General features: G+C 44.0%; 5 protein-coding genes across 11 annotated transcripts; 3 read left to right on the top strand and 2 right to left on the bottom strand.

The window, feature by feature from the left end:
* Window positions 1–80: 80 nt before the first annotated feature.
* Mcm6 (minichromosome maintenance 6) lies at window positions 81–3,024 on the bottom strand. Its single transcript, XM_017156759.3, has one exon. It carries the CDS (start codon window positions 2,681–2,683, stop codon window positions 221–223), a length of 2,463 nt encoding a protein of 820 aa, XP_017012248.1. The 5' UTR covers window positions 2,684–3,024; the 3' UTR covers window positions 81–220.
* A 394-nt stretch (window positions 3,025–3,418) lies between these two features.
* On the top strand, window positions 3,419–8,417 carry LOC108067795 (luc7-like protein 3). Of its 2 annotated transcripts, XR_011419680.1 has the most exons (5): window positions 3,419–3,789; window positions 3,846–4,780; window positions 5,082–5,155; window positions 5,227–5,559; window positions 7,516–8,417. XR_011419680.1 is itself a non-coding variant. In XM_017157000.3 (4 exons), the coding sequence occupies exons 1-4, from the start codon at window positions 3,688–3,690 to the stop codon at window positions 5,403–5,405; spliced, it is 1,290 nt and encodes a 429-aa protein (XP_017012489.2). In that variant the 5' UTR covers window positions 3,419–3,687; the 3' UTR covers window positions 5,406–5,648. The 2 variants fall into 2 exon arrangements, 1 of the variants encoding a protein (XP_017012489.2); XM_017157000.3 differs by lacking the exon at window positions 7,516–8,417 and having other exon boundaries at window positions 5,227–5,648.
* Window positions 8,418–9,195: 778 nt separating this feature from the next.
* Window positions 9,196–15,096, bottom strand: Ctr1A (Copper transporter 1A). 5 transcript variants are annotated; one of them, XM_070218277.1, is made up of 7 exons: window positions 14,942–15,096; window positions 14,414–14,487; window positions 11,386–11,447; window positions 11,126–11,325; window positions 10,822–11,069; window positions 10,353–10,382; window positions 9,196–9,833 (listed from the first exon to the last, which is right to left on the bottom strand). In XM_070218277.1, the coding sequence occupies exons 3-7, from the start codon at window positions 11,405–11,407 to the stop codon at window positions 9,632–9,634; spliced, it is 702 nt and encodes a 233-aa protein (XP_070074378.1). In that variant the 5' UTR covers window positions 11,408–11,447; window positions 14,414–14,487; window positions 14,942–15,096; the 3' UTR covers window positions 9,196–9,631. The 5 variants fall into 5 exon arrangements, with proteins under 5 accessions (XP_070074378.1, XP_070074379.1, XP_070074381.1 ...); XM_070218278.1 differs by having other exon boundaries at window positions 14,414–14,483; window positions 14,942–15,064; XM_070218280.1 differs by lacking the exon at window positions 10,353–10,382.
* Window positions 15,097–15,362: 266 nt separating this feature from the next.
* LOC108067453 (uncharacterized) lies at window positions 15,363–16,618 on the top strand. Of its 2 annotated transcripts, none has more exons than XM_017156476.3 (4): window positions 15,363–15,583; window positions 15,635–15,837; window positions 15,899–16,052; window positions 16,109–16,617. In XM_017156476.3, exons 1-4 carry the CDS (start codon window positions 15,454–15,456, stop codon window positions 16,255–16,257), a joined length of 636 nt encoding a protein of 211 aa, XP_017011965.3. In that variant the 5' UTR covers window positions 15,363–15,453; the 3' UTR covers window positions 16,258–16,617. The 2 variants fall into 2 exon arrangements, with proteins under 2 accessions (XP_017011965.3, XP_070074382.1); XM_070218281.1 differs by having other exon boundaries at window positions 15,364–15,583; window positions 15,643–15,837; window positions 16,109–16,618.
* A 136-nt stretch (window positions 16,619–16,754) lies between these two features.
* IntS4 (integrator complex subunit 4) lies at window positions 16,755–20,303 on the top strand. Its single transcript, XM_017157106.3, has 2 exons — window positions 16,755–18,991; window positions 19,063–20,303. Exons 1-2 carry the CDS (start codon window positions 16,931–16,933, stop codon window positions 20,035–20,037), a joined length of 3,036 nt encoding a protein of 1,011 aa, XP_017012595.2. The 5' UTR covers window positions 16,755–16,930; the 3' UTR covers window positions 20,038–20,303.
* Window positions 20,304–25,121: the final 4,818 nt, after the last annotated feature.

Here is a 25,121-nt window from a genome sequence, read left to right as displayed (position 1 = left end):
AATAAGGGAAACAGCGTGAAAAACATGGCTTATTTAAGGTAAAGCGATGATTAGTTCCCAAAAATAACAAGAAACGCAGCTAAACTTGAGATGAACGTTTATTTAGGCGAAAACATGAATGATTTGGAATTCTAGGCTCTAAACTTACGGCTAAGTAGAAAAATACAAAGATTAGGTGACCAAAAAAAAGCATGTGGCAACAGAAACGTAACTAGTTTAACTACTCCACAATGTAGTTGGGATGGACGACCAGCAGGGGATCGTCCTCGGCCTGCTCGTCCTCCGGAATCGTCTTAACCATCGGCTTGAGCGTGGAGGTCTTGAGCGGAATGATGACCTGGTCGTGGTAGATCAGCCGATCGATCAGCTTCTCGATGAGGTTCTTGCGCGAGATGAGCTCGTCCTCGGACTCGATCTGCTCGGCCACCTGCTCCAGATACCAGGTGACCACGTCGCTGCGCCGGATGCCCGTGTCGCTGCCCTCCACCTCGCAGCGCGCCTCCTCGCCGCGCATGTGCAGCACGAGCATGGTGGAGAGGTTCTTGTAGTCCTCGAACGACAGCGTGAACTTCTTCTTCTGCTCCCGCTGCGTAGCACCCTCTGTATCCAAGCTCTCATCCACATTCGCCGCCGCCCCATTGTTCTCCATATCGATGTCCTGCTGCTGAAGGTCCATCTCCAGTCCCTCGTCGGCGGCGTCGTCGTCGTCCAGGTGAATGTCCGGCTGCTCCACGCGTATAATCGACTTGTTGAGCAGCCGGAAGGCCTCCTTCACGTGCCGCTCGAGCACCCGATTCGAGCACTCCAGCTTGGCCATGGCCTCGCTCAGCCGGATCATCGATTCCAGCTGCCGCACGGTGATGCGCCAGGTGCTCCGGCCCGAGGTGCCCGTATCCCGCTGCCTCAGATGCCCGTAGTTCTCCACCAGCATCCGGCCCGCCTCCTTTCCAATTACCGGCTTGAATTGCCGCGCAAAGGTCACGTAGCGCAGCACTTCCTCGCGCGTGTAGGCCCGCTCCACGGACTCCTCGATGTTCGAGTGCAGATCGACGATCTTGCGGGCGATGGCATAGTCCACCACCTCGTTGCACTCGTCGACGAGGATGAAGAACAGATCGAAGCGCGACATAATGGGCGCGGATAGCTGTATATTTTGCTGGAGGCTCTTGGAGCGATCGTAGCGCCCGTTGATCGGATTGGCGGCGGCCAGAATGGAGGTGCGGGCATTCAGAGTGGCCCGAACGCCGGCGCGAGCTATCGAGATGGTCTGCTGCTCCATGGCCTCGTGAATGGCCACCTGGTCGCGCTGGTCCATCTTGTCGAACTCGTCGATGCAGCAGATGCCATTGTCCGCCAGCATCAGGGCGCCCGCTTCGATGACAAAGTCAAAGGACTCCTCGTCGCGCACCACCGCCGCCGTGAGTCCCGCCGCCGAGGAGGCCTTGCCAGAGGTGTAGATCGCCCGCGGCGAGAAATCGGAGACCTGCTTGAGGAACTGCGACTTGGCCGTGCTGGGATCGCCCACAATGCACACGTTTACATCGCCGCGCAGCGAGGTCTTCTCGGTGGTGGTCTTGGCAACGCCGCCAAATTGCTGCAGAAGAATCCCGCGCTTCACTTCGTCATTGCCGTAGATCGAGGGGAAGAGACTGCTGATCAAATTCTGGTAGAGATTGCGGTCCTTGGACATCTCGTAGATCTTGTGCCACTCGCCGTCCGTCATCTGCTTCTTCATATCCTCCGCCGTGACCTCGGACATGGGCAGATCGGTGCCACCGAAGCGCGCTGTGGTGGCCTGAACGCTGCAGGCGAGGAAGGCCATGCGGTAGTTGAGCTCCCGCATGCCGAGGGCCTTTAGCCCGGTCACTCCCTCCATTCCCTCGCCCGGCTTGTGCCGCGAACTGGTCTCCGCCCGGGTGCCCACTCCTCCCAGCACGCTCACGTCGGGCACGACGATCAGAGTGCCCGTGAAATCATAGCGATCGCCCGCCTGGACCGTCTCCACGAGCTCCGAGCGCAGGATGATCTCGACGGCGCGCGGAATGCAGCCGCGCGGCAGCTCCGCCTGCGTTTCCTGAATGCGAATCTTCTGGAAGTCCAAGAACAGACTCTTCTCCACATCCAGCATGAAGCGGCGGCGATTGGAGCAGACGGGATTCCGGCAGATCGTGGGATTGGTGAACTTGAACTGCTGCTCCACATTCCTAATCTCCGTCTGGCAGTCCAGGCACATGAAGACGCCCGAAACGAGCTCCGGATGGACGGGATGGGTGCGCACCACCTGGCCGGAGATGCGGATGAGGGTGCCGATCTTGGAGGTGGTCAGATCGCGCACCTTGTGCCGCGTGGGCACCTCCGTGAAGGCCACATAGCAGTCCTTCTGGGTCTTCAGCCCAATGCGATCCTTGACGTAGTTGGAAACGGACTGGCAGAGGAACGGGTAGATGTGGTAGTACTCCTCGATGATGGCCGTGGCCAGGTTCTGGTCGTACCGCTCCACATCCTCGAAGCTCACCTCCAGGGTGCAGCGATCAGGGGATTCCAAACTCGCCGCCGGTCGCGTGTACTTGATCTCGCCGTCCTCCTTGAACTCCTCGAGGAAGTCCTGGAACAGCTTCTGCGCCCGTATGCCCACCTCGTCCTTGACGCGCAGCTGGCCGACCTGAGCATCTGCCACATCCATTTCGGGTCGATGTTTGCTCTAAACTGGGTAATGAACGGCGGGAAAGGCGCTTGTTTCGGTTTGCTTTTCGCGAATGTTTACAGCTGCGTGCTTGGCCAACTTTTGGCGCCTTTTTCTGACAGTTGCGAGGGGGTGGCAACGCTGGTCCCCGGGGATGCCACTTCGCTAGGGTCTCAGTTGCATTTTGGTCACCCTAAAATTAAGGCATTTTCATTTTTATATACCTCTTTATTTATTTATTCGCCCTTTTGAATTCAGTTTTCAAGCATAGGTAATCTTCAATTTACATGCTTGTCGGATATAACAATAAGTGTGAATTAAGGAGAATATAAGGATTTGGCTCTACAATTTTGTCATTTTTTAATAAAATCTAGAATATCTTCAAAAACTAAGAGCTCTAAAACTACATTTCAAAAAAGCTTGACAGATAGATCTTAAGATAAATGTATGTATGTTTGGCTCTAAAATTTTGTCATTTTTTAATTAAAATCTAGAATATCTTCAAAAAACAAGAGCTCTAAAACTACTTTCTCAAGATAAATGTATGTGCATCAAAATACCCCTAATGATATTAATGAATTAAACTCCTCTTTAAAATTTCTAGAAACATTAAATATAATATGAATTAAATAAATACTAAATTATTTGGCGCCTCTTTTCAAATAGCCGATACCGATAGCTAAGCACTGCTTGCTAAAATCGAAAAAGAAACTGCTTTGAAAAGAAGATAATATCGAAAACATAAAGAAAGCTATCGATAGCCCACGAATTTTGTGAAATAATTTTATTGATTCTATTTTGGCGAATTTGTCGGTTAAACAGCCAACAAACACGTGTTTCGCAACGCTGCACGTGCGTTGAGTGGCTGCAGCTGTCCGCCAGGCCAGGAAACCCGGTGCGCGGCGCCCCTGGAGTCGCTGGAGCCCAGTTTCTGGGTGCACCCCCCGTTTTTTGGAGTTGAGAGAGGGAGATTTTCCCAGCGCAAGTTTTTCGAGATTCCCGAAATGGTGGACGCCGCCAGGCAAATGCTCGACGAGCTGATGGGCAGGAACCGCAACCTGCATCCCTCGGAGGCGGGCGCCAAGGTCAACTGGGAGGATCCCGAGGTGAGTTTGCATGCAAAAGGGGCCGTCCCTCAGTAATTCCTATATTCCGCCCGCAGTTCTGCCAGTTCTACAACGTCAAGTTCTGCCCGCACGATCTGTTCATCAATACCCGCGCGGATCTGGGTCCCTGTGCCCGCATCCACGACGAGGAGGCCCGCCATCTCTACGAGGAGGCCCGTCCCTCGCAGCGCAAGCGGCAGTACGAGGACGAGTTCCTGCGCTTCTGCAATGTCATGCTGCACGACGTCGACAGGAAGATCCAGAAGGGCAAGCAGCGCCTGCTGCTCATGCAGCGGGATCAGCCGAATGCCCCGGCTCCGCTCAGCCGGCACCAGGAGCAGCTGGCCAACCTGAACGCGAGGATCAGCAAGCTGCTCTCCGAGGCCGAGGAGGCGGGCATTCGGGGCGACGTCGACCAGGCCCAGGATCTGATGACCCTCTGCGAGGAGCTGAAGGAGGAGAAGGAGCAGCTGGTGCAGCAGCACGAGGCCAATAACAAGGCCATCAGTGGGATTAGTTTGAACAAGCCGGAGGAGCAACTGCCCAGCAGTCCGGGGGCCTCGAGTCCCAGCGAGGAGCCGCTAGCCACCCCACTTCCTGCCACCCCCGCCAGTGACGAGCCTCCGGAGGCTGCTCCCAGTTCTGCAGGAGAAGCCACTCCGGCGGAAGCGGGCGAGGGCGAGGCAACCGCTACAACCGCTGCAACCGAGGATAAAGCAGACAAAAGCGAGAACAAAACGGCTGGCTGGTCGCACGACTCGCTGCCCGAGAAACAGATGAAGGTGTGCGAGATCTGCGGCGCCTTTCTGATCGTCGGCGATGCCCAGCAGCGGATCGAGGACCATTTGATGGGCAAACAGCACTTGGGCTACTCCAAGCTGCGCAACGCCGTCGCCGAGATCAACGATGCGCGGCAGAAGGAGCGCGAGCAGGAGGATCGACGGCGGCGCGAGGGTCGCGTTCAGCGCTTCCACTCCTACGACAACCGACGGTGAGGATTTAAAATAGATTTAAGAGGCTTTAAGCTAGTAATATATATCAATTATGTTTGCTACATAGTCTGCAATCCAGCTACATCCCATTTGTTTGCTTTTTCTACTTAATTACAACAAAATTTGGCATTCTGCCGTTCAATGTGACTATGAGTAATGCGTCTATTTTATCACTTGGCTACTGAAATTGACTAGATTCTATTGCCAGACCATGTGATGTCATAGAATGTTCTATATTGTATTGAATAGTTAAATGTTTAAGTATCTAATTGCTGATTATCTCTTTGGGAATCCTTTCAGGGAGCCGCGCAACGAGTACCGAGAGCGAAGTCGCGACTACGTCCAGAATCGCCAGCCCTCGGATCGGCGTCACCGTAAGTTTCGAGCTTTGCCCTTGCACACGGCACTCTGGACTTGATTTAACTCGGCCTTTTGTTTGTTCCAGATCACCACAAGTCGCACCACAGCTCCCATCACTCGTACTCGCGGAGTGGCGGCGGCGGAGGAGGTGGAGGCGGCGGTGGCAACCGAAGCAACCGGAGCCACCACAATCACAATCATAATCACTACCGCCACGACAGCCGCGAGCGACATTGCCGCAGCCGGAGTCGCAGCCGCTACTAGAGACCAAAAATATATGAAAACCAAGTGAAAAGCAAGCACCACATAAGCAGAAAGTCAGGAGCAGTTCCCAAAGCCCCGCAAAATATATATACATATATACGATCAAGATCTTCAGTAAGCAGCTGCTGCCTGGGCAAGAAACGGCAGCATCGAGGTACCCCCCAAAAAAAAAAACAAAAAATCATTAACACAATTTCCAAAATAATATGTATCAAAAAAAAACAGTTTAAAAGAAACAGTTTCCGAGCTGGCAGATCGAGTGCGCTGAGGTGAGTCGAACACACTTGATAGACCCGTAAAGCGAAACACTCCACACTCCGTAGACATACTCGTTTTCGTGCCATAACTCGTATATATACCATATCGATCTCTATCTGTGTACCCAGTTGGGTTGCGATCCATCGAGGATTTCACGAAGGTTAAGTGGACAGACGGACCAACGAAATGTAGTATATAGGGAATGGGTTACTAAAACGTATTTTAAATTACTTCTTTAGTTTTTTTTATAACTTATCCTAAACTCATACTATTTTTTGTTTATATCCAAATCTATAACTTTAAAAGTTTTTAAATAAACATATAAAGGATAGTGAGAAATTAAATAAATATTAGAGGAGTTGAACAAGCTTTATTCAGTTGGTGATATATGTTCCATAGCTTATAGATCAACTATTCTTTTATCCATAAAATTCGCTATTATATTTTTCCAAGTGTTCAGATATATACTCCATTATATATTCCATTTATACTCGCTAAGACCAGGAGATAGTCGGGGGATTAGGGCGATACGGACGCTACCCTTGCAATTGGGAGTGGGACAGTGACTGAAACAGGTATTTACCAAGCCTTACTGTTATCTCTATGCGCTTAACTAACCCAACAGAAACAGATCCACGCATTTCATGCAATCCCCAATCCGCACACCACCCCCCCCACACACACACACCTCAAACCTCAAGACCCATAAATGATAAATGTATATATAGTAATATATATAGAGACTTAGAGAGAGAGACTCGTACTGCATGTGCTTTTTGGCTTGGCTTGGCGACTGGGTTGCTGGGTCATTTGTGTGCTATGGGAAGGGTTTCGAGTTCCAAAGTTTCAAAGAAGAGGTACGTAGTCGTAGTGCCTTGTAACAGGAAAAACGGAAATCCCGAAAAAGAGAGAAAGTGACGGACTATGGGCGTGAAAAAGAGAGAGAGAGGTACATTTGATCAATCGATGAAATTAAACCACCGAAAGTCCCTTTCCAAGGATGAAGCTTTCAAAGATAGCTATCCCTAAAAAGAGTCCGATTCTAAAAATATTTAAATTATTTGCTCCCAGTTCTTTAAAACATTTTGTAAATTTTTAAACTTAAAAAAGAAAAAAATCAAATTAAATTTCTCCATTTTACATTAGAATATTACGAGTTTAGAGAACTATTCCCTTGGAAGGGGATCTCGAGGCTTCGGCTTGCCGTCGTAGCTCTACATATTCCTTTTTTTTGTATCCTTCTCTCATTGTTGTGGTGTTATGCCCCTCCCATCCCCCCTGCACTATGGTATTTCTTAAGATTACAAAAAAAAAAAAAAAAACTAACCCCAGCGAAATCTTCAAGCCAAGATTCCAAGACACCCACGAAAAACCACGAGGTAATTGATTTTGCTAAACTAAATTAAATTATAATCAAAAAAAAAAAAAATAAATAAAATAAAAACAAGCATAGGCAGAGAGCAGAGGGAGACAGCAAACAGAGCACAGACAGAGAGGGCGAGAGAGTTCGAGTTCGAGTTCGAGAGTTCCTAAACCCATACACAAGTGTATGTTCATGTTCCCCCCTCCTCTTCACCAACAGGTAAATTGTGACTGACCCCCGACCCCGAAAATTAAATAATCACATTGATTAAGCCTATTCTTGCGGTTCAATCTCTGTTCAGAGCTAAAAGAACCCCTCGTAGATGTATGTTCTCAACTGTTCGTGCCACAAAAAATAATAATAAATAAATAAACCACACACGATCAGCTCGAAATTTAGACTAAGATGCGCTACCCACTTTTATACCTCCTCGAACTTTTGGTCTGGCTCACTTAACTAACTCTTTTTCCTTCCGCAAACACATTGCAGGAGCCGCCAACTGAAGAACGGAACCCGAAAATATATAGAAATGAATGAGAGGGATATATATAAATGGAAAAAGAGAGAGAGAGAGATATATATATAGAGAAAGAAGAACCAACCAGGTAACTTCTATGCCACACCTCCCCACATAAATGTTTCTTCACGACAGACAAGGCGAAATCCACTATCCGATAACCAGAAATCCAGAAATCATCGATCATCAGCAACCAGCAATCAGCTATCGGCGATCAACGAACGATCAGTGATCAGTGATCAGAGAATGAGAGAGAGAAGAGTGAAAGAGAAGGCAGAGAGAGACACTCGTGTAGAACTGTATTAGGCATGATACAATACAGACGAGGTGAATTTCCATTTCTCTCATCTACTTATAACTATATACTATATAACTCCAATATCCATTACCCATCCTTCGATCAGTCTTGATATCGTAATCGAGCGAACACGCGCGGGTTGTCAGTTAATCAGTTAATAATATTTAACCCTTCGAACCGTACATATATACGAATGTATGGGCCGCTTTAGTTTTGTGTCCTCGCAGGATCAGCTCCCTTTATCCTCCCTGCCTGCGAGGACTTCATATGCCCCCTTAGTAACCCCTAGTTCCTATCCACTAATCCCCATCACCCCCTATTTTGTTTACTACGATCACCTAGCAAATTAATCAATTGAATTGAACTCCCATCGGGCAAGCAAAAGTTAAAAAAAAAAAACGTTTACGAATGCAGAATTAAGTATAGTGTAACCAGTCAATAAAATTTGATCGATCGCCTGTAGTCATGTAAAGATGTTTTTAATTATGAATTACGATATGAGTAAGGATACAACATTCTATTGAGAGACTCGCAATAATTTTCTAATAAAGATCAAAGTAAATTCCGAAAACGAAATCGAAAGTGTGGTTTTTTTAACTCTACCTTGGGTAAATAAATTAAGTGTGTTGAATTCTGGAAGTATGATTTTTTAAGAATTTTTTTACGATCTTCTTAAATTTTTGTATTAAAAAACCTTGCTTAATTTCCCAACACTTCCCGTTTTAAAGTCATTCTCCTTTTCAGTTATAACAATATTCTGTTTGTACATTTATTAATGTATAGATAGATTTAATATTAATAATATTTATAAATTTGTTGCCGTTTTACTGTATGTATTTGCTTTAATTTTAATATCTACAACATCTATTTATGCATGCTGATCGAGTGAGTGAACATATGCTAGATACAGTGCGTTTCGGGACCATAAGGCAGTATAAGTGGCCGCTTTGGAAGTCAGTTTCTGTAGTTTTGAGAGAAATTTACAAAGTCAATTTTTAAGTTGAGCAAAAATGAAGTGAGCCAAACAGTCAGTTTGAAGAACAGACAACAATTAAAAGTCTGTTCAAATGAATTAGCTAATAGAGTCACCGACTGAAACAATTTTCGAGCCTAAAGTAATATCAGTTGTTTAAACAACACGTAAATGCAAGCGTAAATCAATGCCAACCATGTTAAATGGATTGTTTTCTGCGGCTTTCAATCTTTTCCGTAACCAAATTACACTTGTGAAACGCACTGTTGAAGCACATCTTCAAACCTTACAACATTCGCGGCTGGTTCAACATTATTTCACAAGAAGGCCGAATTTAACAAACATGTCTTTTTTTTTTGGTTTTAACAAAGAAGAGCGAAATATAAAAGAGGTTGGATTTTATTTACCAAATAATAATAATCATGATCGTATAATAGGGATACAAAATGGTGTATAATAATAATGATAAAAAAAAAGTATTTGCTTTTCGGGGAATCCTGCGACATAGATTGAGTACTAACATTGCTTAACTTTATACAATTCGCTCGCCAGTCGCTCAATTTGTTCTCTCTTGCGTACTTTACACTTTCGACTTACAAAATCTTAAAGAGTTTAGGAGTAGTTATAGAGAATAGCAAGTGGCAGGGGGTGTGTGTTGAAGTGTGTGGGGTTTTCTGTGGGGCCGCGAGCTTCCGGTGATTCCGGTGGTAAGCCTAGCACCAACGCCTCCGCCTTCCGTTCAGATGGACAGCTGCTCCTCTGCCTCCGCCTCCTCCGCCGTGAGACATCGCCGGCTGAGGCTTCCGGCGGTCCTCTGTTAGTGACAGTGCTCGGTGACGTCCACGATTACCGACTTCTTCCAGCAGAAGAGGAAGTAGCCCACGGCGGCGCCCAGGACGACCATCAGGCAGAGCCACACGTTGTAGGTCATGAAGATCAGCATGAGCAGGAAGGACAGGGTCACCTGGAGCACGTGCAGCAGCGTCTGGAGCAGGTGGTTAACCGACAGCATCGAAGGTCTGTTCATCGAAAGAGATTTTCTTAGTTATAGAATACAACAAGATAGTATTATAGTGTATCGGACAAAATTAGCAGGACAACAGAAAGTACACAACTGAACGTCACAAAAATCAAAGAACAGAACAGAACAAAACGTTACAGAACATAAAGATATAGCGCTGTAATCCTTCGGTTTCTCGGTGGGCGGTTGTCCTGCTCTAAGGGTTAGATTAAACTACTGAATATATAAATTAGGGTTAGACTCTAGACTCTACTGAACTCAACTACTGTGTGTGCTGTTTACAGGTGTGTAACCAAGTGTAATACTATATCTTTTGGTCCAGATATCTGTACAAATTACGGGGCAATTTGCCAGCCGATACGCAAATGGAGCACAGGTGTTGCAGCTTGCAAGTTCTCATTAACGGACATATCGGATAGCCAAACGTCGTAGGAAATTAACGCAAACTCAAGTGAGGCATACAAAATTATACAGGTGGTCAAGTGGTCAAGTGGTGGGGAAATGGAGCGATACTTACGGTTGCTTGTGCACAACTTCGCCCACGTATCTAAAAAAGGTTCGATCGAAGCGTGCCGGGGGAGGTATCACGATTGCGGATGCAGATACAGAATCAGATTTGAGTTACAATATATATAGATATAGTTTCGATTACGATCGCGTGAATCACAGAATCAATTATACAAAAAGGCAGAGCGGCGTAGCGTTATGAGTTTAGCGTTTTTGGATGGATCAATTTACAAATGAAGAGCGACGCGTTGTGATGATATGTAGATATAATGTAGATACAATGTAGATATTGGATGGAGAGCAGGATTTGTACGATTTAACGGGTAACGGCGCAACGAAAACGAAACGAGAAGAAAGAAGAAGGCATTAAGATTAATATATACAGAACGAAATACGCAGAGATACAAAGCTAAGGGCAGAAAGCATGCAGTAACTTCTTAAAAAGGCGGTTATCTCTAAGGCAAATCCCCACAACTCACTGCACGGGCGAGGGAGCCGCTGCCGCCGGCGAGGGAATCCGCGGCGCCTCCGGGTTCCTCTGGGGCCCCGTCACCGGGCGATACTCCAGCAGATTGTACGTCTTCCAGAACAGATACTCCCGATAGTACTTGAGGCCCTCGTACATCAGGGCCAGCAGGAAGATGGCGATCATGGAGCCCACCAAACCGGCCACCGTTTCGATGTGCCACCAGGAGAAGAGGATCGTCTCGTTGTAGCCAAAGTGGAACTGTGGGTGATATCGGGAAAATCAAGTGAGTTTCACTAGCAAATCATTTATCCTACCGCCATGGGCATCATGTGCTCCATTCCCGTGCCGGAGCCACCGTGGTGACCCATTCCGTGACCCATGTGCTCGTGACTCATGTGATCGTGACCGTGACCGCCCGCCAGAGCTGCTTGCAAATCACTGTCGTCGGGAATCATGTCATTCAAGGCCGTGCTGGGCGAGGTGGTTTCCATCGCTGCCGCGTGGTGCATATGATCTGTGGATCATAAGGGATTATTAGGAATCAGCAGGGTTTTTTCCTGAGTTCCAAACCCACCGTGATGATGGGCGTGGTCCATAACTGCTGATGTCTTCCCACTGCGAATTCGCGATTAATGACTGCGAAGGAGAGAGAACGGAGTGAAAGTCGCATTAAATCTTTGCCACTGGTAAGTGAACTATAAAACAATGTGGGTATACAAGTAAGTGATATGAATGGCTACAAAGGCGGTCAAAATAATAGCAGTAATGGGGACAGCATTTAATCTTAAGTTGTAATAGTTGAAATTTAGTTAAGGAAAAAACTAGCGATCGGTTTTTGCCACACTTTGTAGGTTTAAAAAATTTTTTTTTTTTTAAATTATATAGTTTTTCCATTTAACCATTAATCTTAACTTGTAATGGTTGAAATATAGTTAAGAAAAAAACTAGCGATAGGTTATTGCCACACTTTGTAGGTTTACAAAAAAAAACTCTTAAAAATTACATATTTTTTCCATTTAACCATTAATCCTAACTTGTAATAGTTGAAATATAGTTAAGAAAAAAACTAGCGATAGGTTATTGCCACTCTTTGTAGGTGTAAAAAAAAAACTCTTAATAATTATATATTTTTTCCATTTAACGTGAGCCTTGGGTCAAGCTCTGCCCAACCCAAAAATCCCATTCAAAGCGATATTTCAATTAGAAAGTCAATCTCCGAACAATCCAACCTCCGCCCTTTCCCTTTCACATCTTCGAAGGGAATGCTAAATGCGAAATGCGAACTGTGAAATGGGGAATGTGAAATGAAAATACCAGACATTGCTCCGCGTGCCCCACCCACCGGATAAGGGGGAAACTGCGACGCCCACTTTCCCCCACCCCAAACGCACGTCTGACCTTGGATTAACCTGGATTGTAATGGGGGGCGCTTACGACTCCTCCAACTGTTGTTCCACTTCTGCGAATGGGAACACTGCGAACCTGAATTGAAACAGACGAATCGAGCTGGGAACTTTTTTTTTTACTTTTGTTTGTCTCTGTGGTTCACCGCATTCGTAGTTCATATCGTAGTCGAGTGATAAGGTGGTGGTGCGAGACCACATATTACAAAGTAATCAGGAAAACATGTTCGAGTCGAGCCACTTGTGGCATGCAAAGTGCAAAAAGCCAGCTGAGATATCGCGGGAAGTGCGGTCGAGGGTCAAGGACTTGGGCTACCACTGAAAGACCTCAAAAGGATCCCAAGTGATGATAATAAATATAATGGGTATTGGGGTTGTTCGCGTGCATTTTGGTAAAAACCCACTTGTCACACTAAATAAAATCTCAAAACACAACGTAATCTTGTTTTTCATAACATTCCCAGCTTGCATTAACATTGTATTTTTGTCTGATAATTAATAATTTATTGAAACTGCGGGGAAGAACGCCAACAAGCTTTCATTGAATAGTTAAAACACGTACTCCTCCCCTTTTTTTGTACTCGTAAATAATCTCATCCGTAAAAATAAAATAAAAACCAAAACCGCAGTCGAGTGCTTAGATACAATCGCGATAGAAACCCGTTTTGCTGGAATTCTTCGTATTCTAAGCGGCGAAATCTTTATGAAAATAGGTAGCAAAGTGCACAGTTAAAACCTCTTGATGTGGAGATCTGGTGGGGAATGGAATGCTTTAGCCTTGGAGCGATGGACTCAATAATTATCCAACTGAACTGGACTGGCACAACTGGTTAACTGGTTGGTTGGTTTGCCTCTTTTTTCGTATTTGGCCCAAACGAAAGGAAAATTAGCTATGTTGCGGTATTTCTAGGCAGCCAAAGATCGATACGGAAACCCGCGGAGACTTTCAAAATAACCCATTCAAAGAGAACATACAATACATAATTGCTACTCTTGGATGCAGCAATGTTTTTTGGATTTTGCAATACCTATTGAACATGGGCGGGGCAGATAAAATGTTGATGGGGGTTTTTGATGAAATATGAGGATTGTATCATTTTGATAACTTTGTTTTATTATTTAAAATTTAAATATTTTATCACTTGAAATTCATTTCTTTGTACTAATATAATGTACAATGTACAGATATGCAGATTAATTAATAATGACTTTGATAAGAACATTTGCTTTTAGATAACATTGTTTTAAAGGCTGTGGTTTGTTTGGTTTCTTCGGAATCCTCCTCCTATATAATATATTTGGGAATTCTCGGTGGTGGTGTGAATTAGACCCCCTTGACTGCGCCTCTGATAAGCGAACAAACCGGTTGTACCTCTATCTCTGACACTCTCGCTTTTAGTCGCCTGCATTATGCGTACACAGAGAAAATAGACGGGGATTATTTTTTAATAAATATCCATTCTCTTTTTTTAAAGCTAGGGTTACACGATGAATCAGCAAAGATTTGGAAAAAACTCTTTGTTAGCTCTATTATGTAGCGAGCGATTAATCAGCAAAATATCTACATACTAAATTATTTATAATAATTAAGTCGAATTTTAAGATCAACATGCTGAGAGACTACTGATTCAGCTTTATTATTCATTTTTAAAATATGCGGTTCTTGCCAATTGTAAGTAAATGTATACAAAATAGGAAGTCAATTAATTTTTTCTCTCTGTATATTTGCATGGACATATGGCATTAACCGTTGCTTCAGTTCATCAGCTGATCTCTGCAAAGAGAGCTCCATCCTTTTCTATGGCTCCACACACACACACAGTTGCACGTTTACGAAATGTCAAATCGTGATTGTGGTGTATTACAAAAACAAACAGGAGAGCGAGAGTGATTATTTTCGTTTAGTGCGTGTGTTTTTTTAAGGGGGCGGGGGAGCTGTTATATCATAGTGTAACAGAGAGCGAGAGTTTGTTGATCTAAATTCGTACATATATCAATCAAAGCACACCGACACGCACACAGATAGTCGGTTAATTGTGCTTGTAACGGTATAATTGACTGATAAGCGATTGGCACTGATAATCGCAATCGGTATGCAATCGCTGATTATCGATAAGGACTGTTAAGCTTTGTTTTTGGTTTAATTAATAGTATTTCTTTGGTTCTTTGCTTATGTTATCGTTGTTTGTTCATACTCACTGCAATTGGGCGGGCGATTTGTTGCAACAATGTTGTAATGCCGGTTTAAGTGGCGAATTCAACGGAATGTCTGGCTAAAAACAGAGAGTCGACAATTAATCCCAATAAACCAACGATTGTCATTTTGTACAATGGTTGCAGCAGCTGTCCCGCTCCCTCCCCCTTCACCCTCTTCACTCTTATCCACAATCACAGTTTGTGTTTATTGCTTTGCTGTTGCTTTTTGCATTAAATCACATCACACACTCACACGCACCACATATGCTAAGCTTTGAGAGCGAGAGAGACAGCCGGCTGCAGCATCTCCGTTGCAATAAAAAAAAAAAAGCAACAAAAACAATCACGATAATGGCTTGGATCGTTTTTGCAAGAGTAAAACCCGATCTATTTCACAGTGTTATCCAATCGCACATGTGTGTGGGTGTGCGCCGCCTTTCGCACTCCTGTTTTTGTTTTTGTTTATCACTTGCCCTTTATCGGCCAAAGCTTATGAACTTTTTGTTTAACACTTATGAGTGGCAGGCTTACGTTATGTTATTTCCTAAATAAAAACAAAACAAAATGTGCACCACGTCCGCCCGCAGACAACTTGTTCGCACGATTGTTGGTTTGATGAATTAATTGGGAACATATGTTTTTTTTATTTAATAGTAGTGCACTCAAAAAGGTACTAAGAAATGACAGAAAAGTTATCGTTCGATTTTCGATGTGACTTAGCCCGTACACCCACCTATCGCAGGAATGCTAGCAGCGCTGCAGCCATATATCGATAGTATTGCTTTTTATAATTTTATTTATAAAAACATAAATATTTGTATAGAAACAAATTAAAAGAGAATATTATTTGTGTTAGCCTTAACTGGGGACCATCCGAATTTATGCGAATACATTTTGAAAAGAACCGCTCTAATGTTTATTTTTTTTGTCATCACTGTTTCATCGCTCCAGCCCTGTTTGCTTGCTGAAAGGAATGATGAAGCATCGATGAATTGCAGCTGCCAAACTGCAGAGCAAGCCCTCGGGATATTATCAGTATTAATATGCACACAATGAAGAAGGAATCAGGGCCGATGACCAAACGGATTCGCATCGAAAGCGTTCGCACCCTTGGCGACGAAAACGTGCACAGCCTAGGCGAAGAAAACGATCTCCTGATTGCAAAGATATGCGGTAGGTTTGCAGTAATTCAGCTAATTCAATATATTATACAATAAACAATAGACCTCCAGACCGAAGTATTGGCCCAGCGCGCAGAAATCCGGCAATTGACAAAGGCGGTAGCTACGCTTACGGACATCGTAAAGAAGACGATCAGGACGATGAAACCGGAATTAGCGGTCAATGCAGATGACGATTTCCCCATTAAAACGGAGGAGGAGCTAGTCGAAGTGGACGAGAAGATAAGCCAGGACTCCACGATCTATGTGCATTTTCACCTAGCCCCCCAAAGTACACATTTATATCGTTATATTTTCATATTCGTAGGTCACGTCCATTAAGAAATTGTTGAGCCGGGGCAGGGCAAGCCGAACCATAAGACTAATTTTCGGCGATGAAATCATTTTAGCCTATAATATTGACGGAGCGAAGAACAAGAAAAGACTGAAGGACCATACATATCTGTTTCGCGCTCTGATGGGTAGGTTTTCAGGCCTAGCTTACGATATTCTTTGAACACTTGGTTTCCATTTTCAGATGCCATCGGTCAAATTGAGACCAAGGAGCCTTCCGAAAGGGTATTGTCCAAAGCAATGAGATGCGTTAAGAACTACGCTTGCAAAAACAAGAGCAGGGTCGGTGAGGAGGATCCTCTGTCCTTTTTGGACGTGGAATTGGACAAATAATTAGTATATTGACTATTGACTGCTAAGGAGTCCAAAATGTAGATGAATAAGTCTATGGGAGCTATTCTGGGTATTCCCTAAACTGTTGAATTGCTGAATTGTTGAATTTTGGTCAGCTGTTAATCAGCTGTTACAAAGTCAACTTTCAGAAATTTCACAAATTTTCAATTGCTGAAAAGCCAGAGTTGTCACCTCTTTATTAAAAGTCATGGCAACTCAGTAACGTTTAAGTATCGTCAGTATGCATTATTTATTTAAAAATCAACTTAGAAAGCATATTTGTGGTTTTTTTTAGCTTGGTAACCATTTTAGACAGTAACTAGCAATAATAAATAAAATTGTACATGCTTTAAGTTCCGTGAAATTTTTCAACAAATAACAGCTGTTTGAAAATTCAACAGGAACCATTTTTCCCCTAATTGCTGAAATTATTTGTTGAATTTTCAACAATTCAGCAATTCAACAGTTTGGGGAATCCCCCCAATGGTTTTGAGTAGTGACAGTATCGATTGTCACGAGGCCATCGCTAGCGGCGGCTGTCGTCAGACTATCGACAGAGTGCCATCTCTAATTTGCGGACCACAACTTTTCGGGGAGCGGATTTTTGATTTCATCAGATTTCTTGGGAACTGCCAACAGGTGGCAGACGAGACTGCGACTCCATTTGGAAACCATGGCGCTGGCCATCAAGAAGCGCTTCGGCTCCTACGTGGAGACGGTGGACGGGGCGCCGGCGGTGAAGAAGCTGCGCCTGCAAACCCTGGCCGCCGATGCGAAGGCCGGGAAAGCCGGAAAAGCGGGAAATGCGGAGCGCAAGCTGACGGCGCTCAGCCAACTGGACGCCTATGTGGGCAGCCTGCCAGCGGCTGTCCCGCCGGGGCCACCAACTGCTCCTCCCACTGCCCCCGCCACAACCTCCTCCGCCGCCGTCGTGGCGACGCCAACCACGCAGAATAGCCGGGAACTGCTGGAGCTGCTGGTGAAGATCACCGACGAGATATCCTACGAGGACGTCGAGCTGGCCGAGCTGAAGGAGGTGGCCAACAAGATCTTCCAGCTGTACCAGCTGCAGGCGAGCGACAGCGACACCTCCATCCGGGTGAAGCTGCTCGAACTGCTCTCCGGTTTGGGATGCGAGTGCGCCACTGAGCAGGCGGTCACGCTGATCATCGACTACTTCATCTACCTGCTGCGCAAGGAGTGCTCCCAGAAGGTGCTCGCCCAGGGCATGATGTGCTTGTTCCGAATTGGCGAGCGGCGGAAGCACCTAGTGCCCATTTCGTACAACACACAGGTGGCTCATCTGGCCAAGGAGCAGCTGCGCTCCGGCTCCACGCACACGCAGAAGAACGCCATGCTGGTGATTGGACGGTTCGCCACCAAAATGGAGGGCGAACGGCACTACGTTTGGAAGCTGGCCTTCTACATTGACTCGCAGGACTCGGGTGTGCGCGCCCAGGCGCTGCACGCGCTGCTCACCCTCGGCGAGCGGGGATCCCAGCTGCCGGCGGTGCTCTACAGGCGGGCCGTCGAGGCCATGAAGGATGACTACGAGTGCGTGAGGAAGGAGGCGCTGCGCCTGGTCTTCATGCTGGGCAACAGGCATCCGGACTACGTGATACCCTCGGATCGCCAGCAGGAGGAGCTGCGCATGATAGACGCCGCCTTCAGCAAGGTCTGCGAGGCGCTGTGCGATCTCTCGCTGCAGATACGCGTGCTGGCGGCTGAGCTGCTGGGCGGCATGACGGCCGTCAGCCGGGAGTTTCTGCATCAGACGCTGGACAAGAAGCTGATGAGCAATCTGCGCCGCAAGCGGACGGCGCACGAGCGCGGCGCCCGGCTGGTCACCAGCGGCGAGTGGTCCTCCGGCAAGCGCTGGGCCGACGATGCGCCGCAGGAGCACCTGGACGCGCGCAGCATCTCGATCATAGCCAGCGGCGCGTGCGGCGCCCTCATCCACGGGCTGGAGGACGAGTTCCTGGAGGTGCGCACCGCGGCGGTGGCCTCCATGTGCAAGTTGGCCTTGTCGCGGCCGGACTTTGCGGTGACCAGCCTGGACTTTCTGGTGGACATGTTCAACGACGAGATCGAGGACGTGCGGCTGAAGGCCATCTACAGTCTGACCGCCATTGCCCGGCACATTGTGCTGCGCGAGGATCAGCTGGAGATCATGCTCGGCTCGCTGGAGGACTTCTCGGTGGAGGTGCGCGAGGGACTGCATCTCATGCTCGGCGCCTGCCGCGTCTCCACGCAAACGTGCCTGCTGATGGTGGTGCAGAAGCTGCTGGATGTGCTGGCCAAGTATCCGCAGGATCGGCACTCCACGTACGCCTGCATGCGCAAGATCGGCCAGAAGCATCCGCATCTCGTGATGGCGGTGGCCGTTCACCTGCTCTACGTGCATCCCTTCTTCGAGACGCCCGAGCGGGATGTCGAGGATCCCTCGTACCTGTGCGTCCTCATCCTGGTCTTCAATGCGGCCGAGCACCTGGTGCCCATCATCAGTCTGCTGCCCACGGCGACGCACCGGCACTACGCCTATCTGCGCGACTCGATGCCGCATCTGGTGCCCCAGCTGCCCATCGAGGGCGCCTCCTCGCGCATCGATTCGGCCATGCGGCAGGCGGGCAGCTCGGCGGAGTACCTGCAGATGATACTCAGCCACATCGAGGAGATCTTCACGATGGCCGACGAGCGGGTGGAGCTGCTCCAGACGGCCCAGTCCAACCTGCAGGTGGGTTTTGTCTCGTTGTGGCCTTAGAATCCTAAAATATCCTAAAATTCACACCTCTCTTCTGCTTTCAGCGCCTGGGAGCCATCGATGCGGGCATGTACGGCACCTCGAACTTCCTGGAGACCTTCCTGGCTGCCCAGATTCAGATCGAGCAGATGCAGCGCTGCGCCAGCACGCAGAGGAGCCGCGTGCCGCTCAAGGAATCGCTGGCGGCGCTCATCCGCAACTGCCTCAAGCTGCAGCACACCTTCTCGGGCCTCAACTACGGCGACATTCTGCAGGTGAAGCAGCTGCGCCTAAGGGCCTGCGCCCTGCACCTGGTGCTCGTGGTGAGGGATCGCTCGCAGAGCGCCCTGGGTCCCTGCCAGATGCTGCTGCAGACCGCCGGCGACATTGCCGAGTTCATTAAGGCGAACACAAAGGAGGAGGAGGAAAAACCGCCGCTGGAGCAGCCAGAGAAGCAGTCCAGCAGCAGCAGCAGCGGCAGCAGGGACACTGCCCAGCCGGACAGCTTCACCCGCCAGCTGCTGGGCAAGCTGGATGCCATTTCGGATCCCAAGCCGGGTCGCGTCTTCCGCGAGATCCTGCCGCTCGTCCAGCAGGCTCCGCCGCTGGCGCTGCCGCCGGCCAACGAGAAGATACGCCGCTGCGTGGCCAACATCCTGGAGCCCTGTCCGCTGCAGTCGCAGGACAATGTGATCAAGGTGACGGCCGGCCTGATTGCCGCCGTTCCCTTTGTGGCCGAGATCGACAACCTGCTCGAGTCGCAGAAGGCGGACATGCGGATCAAGATCAAGTACCCCGACCAGCACATGCACACGGTGGTGCCGAAGCGCAGCGACTTCAAGCCCATCATGACGGAGCAGGGCGAGCACGAGACGAATGTGCGCCTGCGCACCACCATCCTGCTCTCGCACAGCGTCTGGACGGAGTCCTCGCTGGTGGAGATCCAGCTGTGCCTGGCCGTTCGCCCCGGCAGCGAGCTGGAGCTCTGCAAGCCGGCCAAGGTGCTCTTCGCCCCCAAGCCGGTCAGACGCGGCATTTAGCTGGCTGATCTCGGGGCGGATGGAGCCGCGGGTGGACGGAGCCGGCGGCGCAGGAGCGGATTGAGGAGCTGACAAGGCCACACAGCCGCTGGAGAAGCAGAGAATCGGGCGGACCGATTTTCAACTGTTCAAGTAAATATGTATATCGTTGTCTAGGGAAACAGTTGGCTAGCCTATGTATTTTTGATCTTTTAAGGCCTCAGTTGTGTAGCATATATCATATGTATTTTTTTCCAGTTTAAATAAAGAAAGTAATAATCAAAATATGCCTTCAATACTTCGTTTTTTGATCGTAACAATGGAAATATTGATCCAAATATGGATTGCCATACCTTTCTGAACTCGTTATTAAATTTCCTAACGATTGGCATTTAAACCTTGACAATTTATTCATTTTTAATTTTTCGCAAAAAATCATGGGGTACCCCCTTATAAAAAAATTAAAAATTGGCGAAAATTTTATTTTTCCAAAATTACACGGAAAGTTTTATGGATTTATAGCAAATTTTGTTATCTGTTCAAAACAGTATGAATTTTTGGTGTAGGACCATTTTTGGCCAAGTTACAGCAAAAAAACCAAAAGAAAAAATTCCAATTTTTGTCAAAACCTGAAATCGCGAATTTCCAAAAAAAAAACCAACCCCGTTTTTTCGCTAAAACGTTGCAGTTTTTTCGCTATAACAAAGCAAATACTGATTCAAAGTATGGATTGTCATACCTTTCTGAACTCGTTATTAAATTTCCTAACGATTGGCATTTAAACCTTGACAATTTATTCATTTTTAATTTTTCGCAAAAAATCATGGGGTACCCCCTTATAAAAAAATTAAAAATTGGCGAAAATTTTATTTTTCCAAAATTACACGGAAAGTTTTATGGATTTATAGCAAATTTTGTTATCTGTTCAAAACAGTATGAATTTTTGGTGTAGGACCATTTTTGCCCAAGTTACAGCAAAAAAACCAAAAGAAAAAATTCCACTTTTTGTCAAAAACTGAAATCGCGAATTTCCAAAAAAAAAACCAAACCCGTTTTTTCGCTAAAACGTTGCAGTTTTTTCGCTATAACAAAGCAAATACTGATTCAAAGTATGGATTGTCATACCTTTCTGAACTCGTTATTAAATTTCCTAACGATTGGCATTTAAACCTTGACAATTTATTCATTTTTAATTTTTCGCAAAAAATCATGGGGTACCCCCTTATAAAAAAATTAAAAATTGGCGAAAATTTTATTTTTCCAAAATTACACGGAAAGTTTTATGGATTTATAGCAAATTTTGTTATCTGTTCAAAACAGTATGAATTTTTGGTGTAGGACCATTTTTGGCCAAGTTACAGCAAAAAAACCAAAAGAAAAAATTCCAATTTTTGTCAAAACCTGAAATCGCGAATTTCCAAAAAAAAAACCAACCCCGTTTTTTCGCTAAAACGTTGCAGTTTTTTCGCTATAACAAAGCAAATACTGATTCAAAGTATGGATTGTCATACCTTTCTGAACTCGTTATTAAATTTCCTAACGATTGGCATTTAAACCTTGACAATTTATTCATTTTTAATTTTTCGCAAAAAATCATGGGGTACCCCCTTATAAAAAAATTAAAAATTGGCGAAAATTTTATTTTTCCAAAATTACACGGAAAGTTTTATGGATTTATAGCAAATTTTGTTATCTGTTCAAAACAGTATGAATTTTTGGTGTAGGACCATTTTTGCCCAAGTTACAGCAAAAAAACCAAAAGAAAAAATTCCACTTTTTGTCAAAAACTGAAATCGCGAATTTCCAAAAAAAAAACCAAACCCGTTTTTTCGCTAAAACGTTGCAGTTTTTTCGCTATAACAAAGCAAATACTGATTCAAAGTATGGATTGTCATACCTTTCTGAACTCGTTATTAAATTTCCTAACGATTGGCATTTAAACCTTGACAATTTATTCATTTTTAATTTTTCGCAAAAAATCATGGGGTACCCCCTTATAAAAAAATTAAAAATTGGCGAAAATTTTATTTTTCCAAAATTACACGGAAAGTTTTATGGATTTATAGCAAATTTTGTTATCTGTTCAAAACAGTATGAATTTTTGGTGTAGGACCATTTTTGGCCAAGTTACAGCAAAAAAAACCATAAGAAAAAATTCCAATTTTTGTAAAAAACTGAAATCACGAATTTCCAAAAAAAAAACCAAACCCGTTTTTTCGCTAAAACGTTGCAGTTTTTTCGCTATAACAAAGCAAATACTGATTCAAAGTATGGATTGTCATACCTTTCTGAACTCGTTATTAAATTTCCTAACGATTGGCATTTAAACCTTGACATTTTATTTTTTTTTAATTTTTCGCAAAAAATCATGGGGTACCCTTATAAAAAAATTAAAAATTGGCGAAAATTTTATTTTTCCAAAATTACACGGAAAGTTTTATGGATTTATAGCAAATTTTGTTATCTGTTCAAAACAGTATGAATTTTTGGTGTAGGACCATTTTTGCCCAAGTTACAGCAAAAAAACCAAAAGAAAAAATTCCACTTTTTGTCAAAAACTGAAATCGCGAATTTCCAAAAAAAAAACCAAACCCGTTTTTTCGCTAAAACGTTGCAGTTTTTTCGCTATAACAAAGCAAATACTGATTCAAAGTATGGATTGTCATACCTTTCTGAACTCGTTATTAAATTTCCTAACGATTGGCATTTAAACCTTGACAATTTATTCATTTTTAATTTTTCGCAAAAAATCATGGGGTACCCCCTTATAAAAAAATTAAAAATTGGCGAAAATTTTATTTTTCCAAAATTACACGGAAAGTTTTATGGATTTATAGCAAATTTTGTTATCTGTTCAAAACAGTATGAATTTTTGGTGTAGGACCATTTTTGGCCAAGTTACAGCAAAAAAAACCATAAGAAAAAATTCCAATTTTTGTAAAAAACTGAAATCACGAATTTCCAAAAAAAAAACCAAACCCGTTTTTTCGCTAAAACGTTGCAGTTTTTTCGCTATAACAAAGCAAATACTGATTCAAAGTATGGATTGTCATACCTTTCTGAACTCGTTATTAAATTTCCTAACGATTGGCATTTAAACCTTGACAATTTATTCATTTTTAATTTTTCGCAAAAAATCATGGGGTAACCCCTTATAAAAAAATTAAAAATTGGCGAAAATTTTATTTTTTCAAAATTACACGGAAAGTTTTATGGATTTATAGCAAATTTTGTTATCTGTTCAAAACAGTATGAATTTTTGGTGTAGGACCATTTTTGGCCAAGTTACAGCAAAAAAACCATAAGAAAAAATTCCAATTTTTGTCAAAAACTGAAATCGCGAATTTCCAAAAAAAAAACCAAACCCGTTTTTTCGCTAAAACGTTGCAGTTTTTTCGCTATAACAAAGCAAATACTGATTCAAAGTATGGATTGTCATACCTTTCTGAACTCGTTATTAAATTTCCTAACGATTGGCATTTAAACCTTGACAATTTATTCATTTTTAATTTTTCGCAAAAAATCATGGGGTACCCCCTTATAAAAAAATTAAAAATTGGCGAAAATTTTATTTTTCCAAAATTACACGGAAAGTTTTATGGATTTATAGCAAATTTTGTTATCTGTTCAAAACAGTATGAATTTTTGGTGTAGGACCATTTTTGCCCAAGTTACAGCAAAAAAACCAAAAGAAAAAATTCCAATTTTTGTCAAAAACTGAAATCGCGAATTTCCAAAAAACAAACCAAACCCGTTTTTTCGCTAAAACGTTGCAGTTTTTTCGCTATAACAAAGCAAATACTGATTCAAAGTATGGATTGTCATACCTTTCTGAACTCGTTATTAAATTTCCTAACGATTGGCATTTAAACCTTGACAATTTATTCATTTTTAATTTTTCGCAAAAAATCATGGGGTACCCCCTTATAAAAAAATTAAAAATTGGCGAAAATTTTATTTTTCCAAAATTACACGGAAAGTTTTATGGATTTATAGCAAATTTTGTTATCTGTTCAAAACAGTATGAATTTTTGGTGTAGGACCAAGTTATAGCAAAAAAACCATAAGAAAAAATTCCAATTTTTGTCAAAAACTGAAATCGCGAATTTCCAAAAAAAAAACCAAACCCGTTTTTTCGCTAAAACGTTGCAGTTTTTTCGCTATAACAAACCAAATACTGATTCAAAGTATGGATTGTCATACCTTTCTGAACTCGTTATTAAATTTCCTAACGATTGGCATTTAAACCTTGACAATTTATTCATTTTTAATTTTTCGCAAAAAATCATGGGGTACCCCCTTATAAAAAAATTAAAAATTGGCGAAAATTTTATTTTTCCAAAATTACACGGAAAGTTTAATGGATTTATAGCAAATTTTGTTATCTATTCAAAACAGTATGAATTTTTGGTGTAGGACCATTTTTGCCCAAGTTACAGCAAAAAAACCAAAAGAAAAAATTCCAATTTTTGTCAAAAACTGAAATCGCGAATTTCCAAAAAAAAAACCAAACCCGTTTTTTCGCTAAAACGTTGCAGTTTTTTCGCTATAACAAACCAAATACTGATTCAAAGTATGGATTGTCATACCTTTCTGAACTCGTTATTAAATTTCCTAACGATTGGCATTTAAACCTTGACAATTTATTCATTTTTAATTTTTCGCAAAAAATCATGGGGTACCCCCTTATAAAAAAATTAAAAATTGGCGAAAATTTTATTTTTCCAAAATTACACGGAAAGTTTTATGGATTTATAGCAAATTTTGTTATCTGTTCAAAACAGTATGAATTTTTGGTGTAGGACCATTTTTGCCCAAGTTACAGCAAAAAAACCAAAAGAAAAAATTCCAATTTTTGTCAAAAACTGAAATCGCGAATTTCCAAAAAAAAAACCAAACCCGTTTTTTCGCTAAAACGTTGCAGTTTTTTCGCTATAACAAAGCAAATACTGATTCAAAGTATGGATTGTCATACCTTTCTGAACTCGTTATTAAATTTCCTAACGATTGGCATTTAAACCTTGACAATTTATTCATTTTTAATTTTTCGCAAAAAATCATGGGGTACCCCCTTATAAAAAAATTAAAAATTGGCGAAAATTTTA

This window comes from Drosophila takahashii, chromosome X (assembly GCF_030179915.1).
Source record: "Drosophila takahashii strain IR98-3 E-12201 chromosome X, DtakHiC1v2, whole genome shotgun sequence".
In the NCBI taxonomy this organism is placed as follows: Eukaryota; Metazoa; Arthropoda; class Insecta; order Diptera; family Drosophilidae; genus Drosophila; species Drosophila takahashii.
This window is presented reverse-complemented; position numbering and strand designations above follow the sequence as displayed.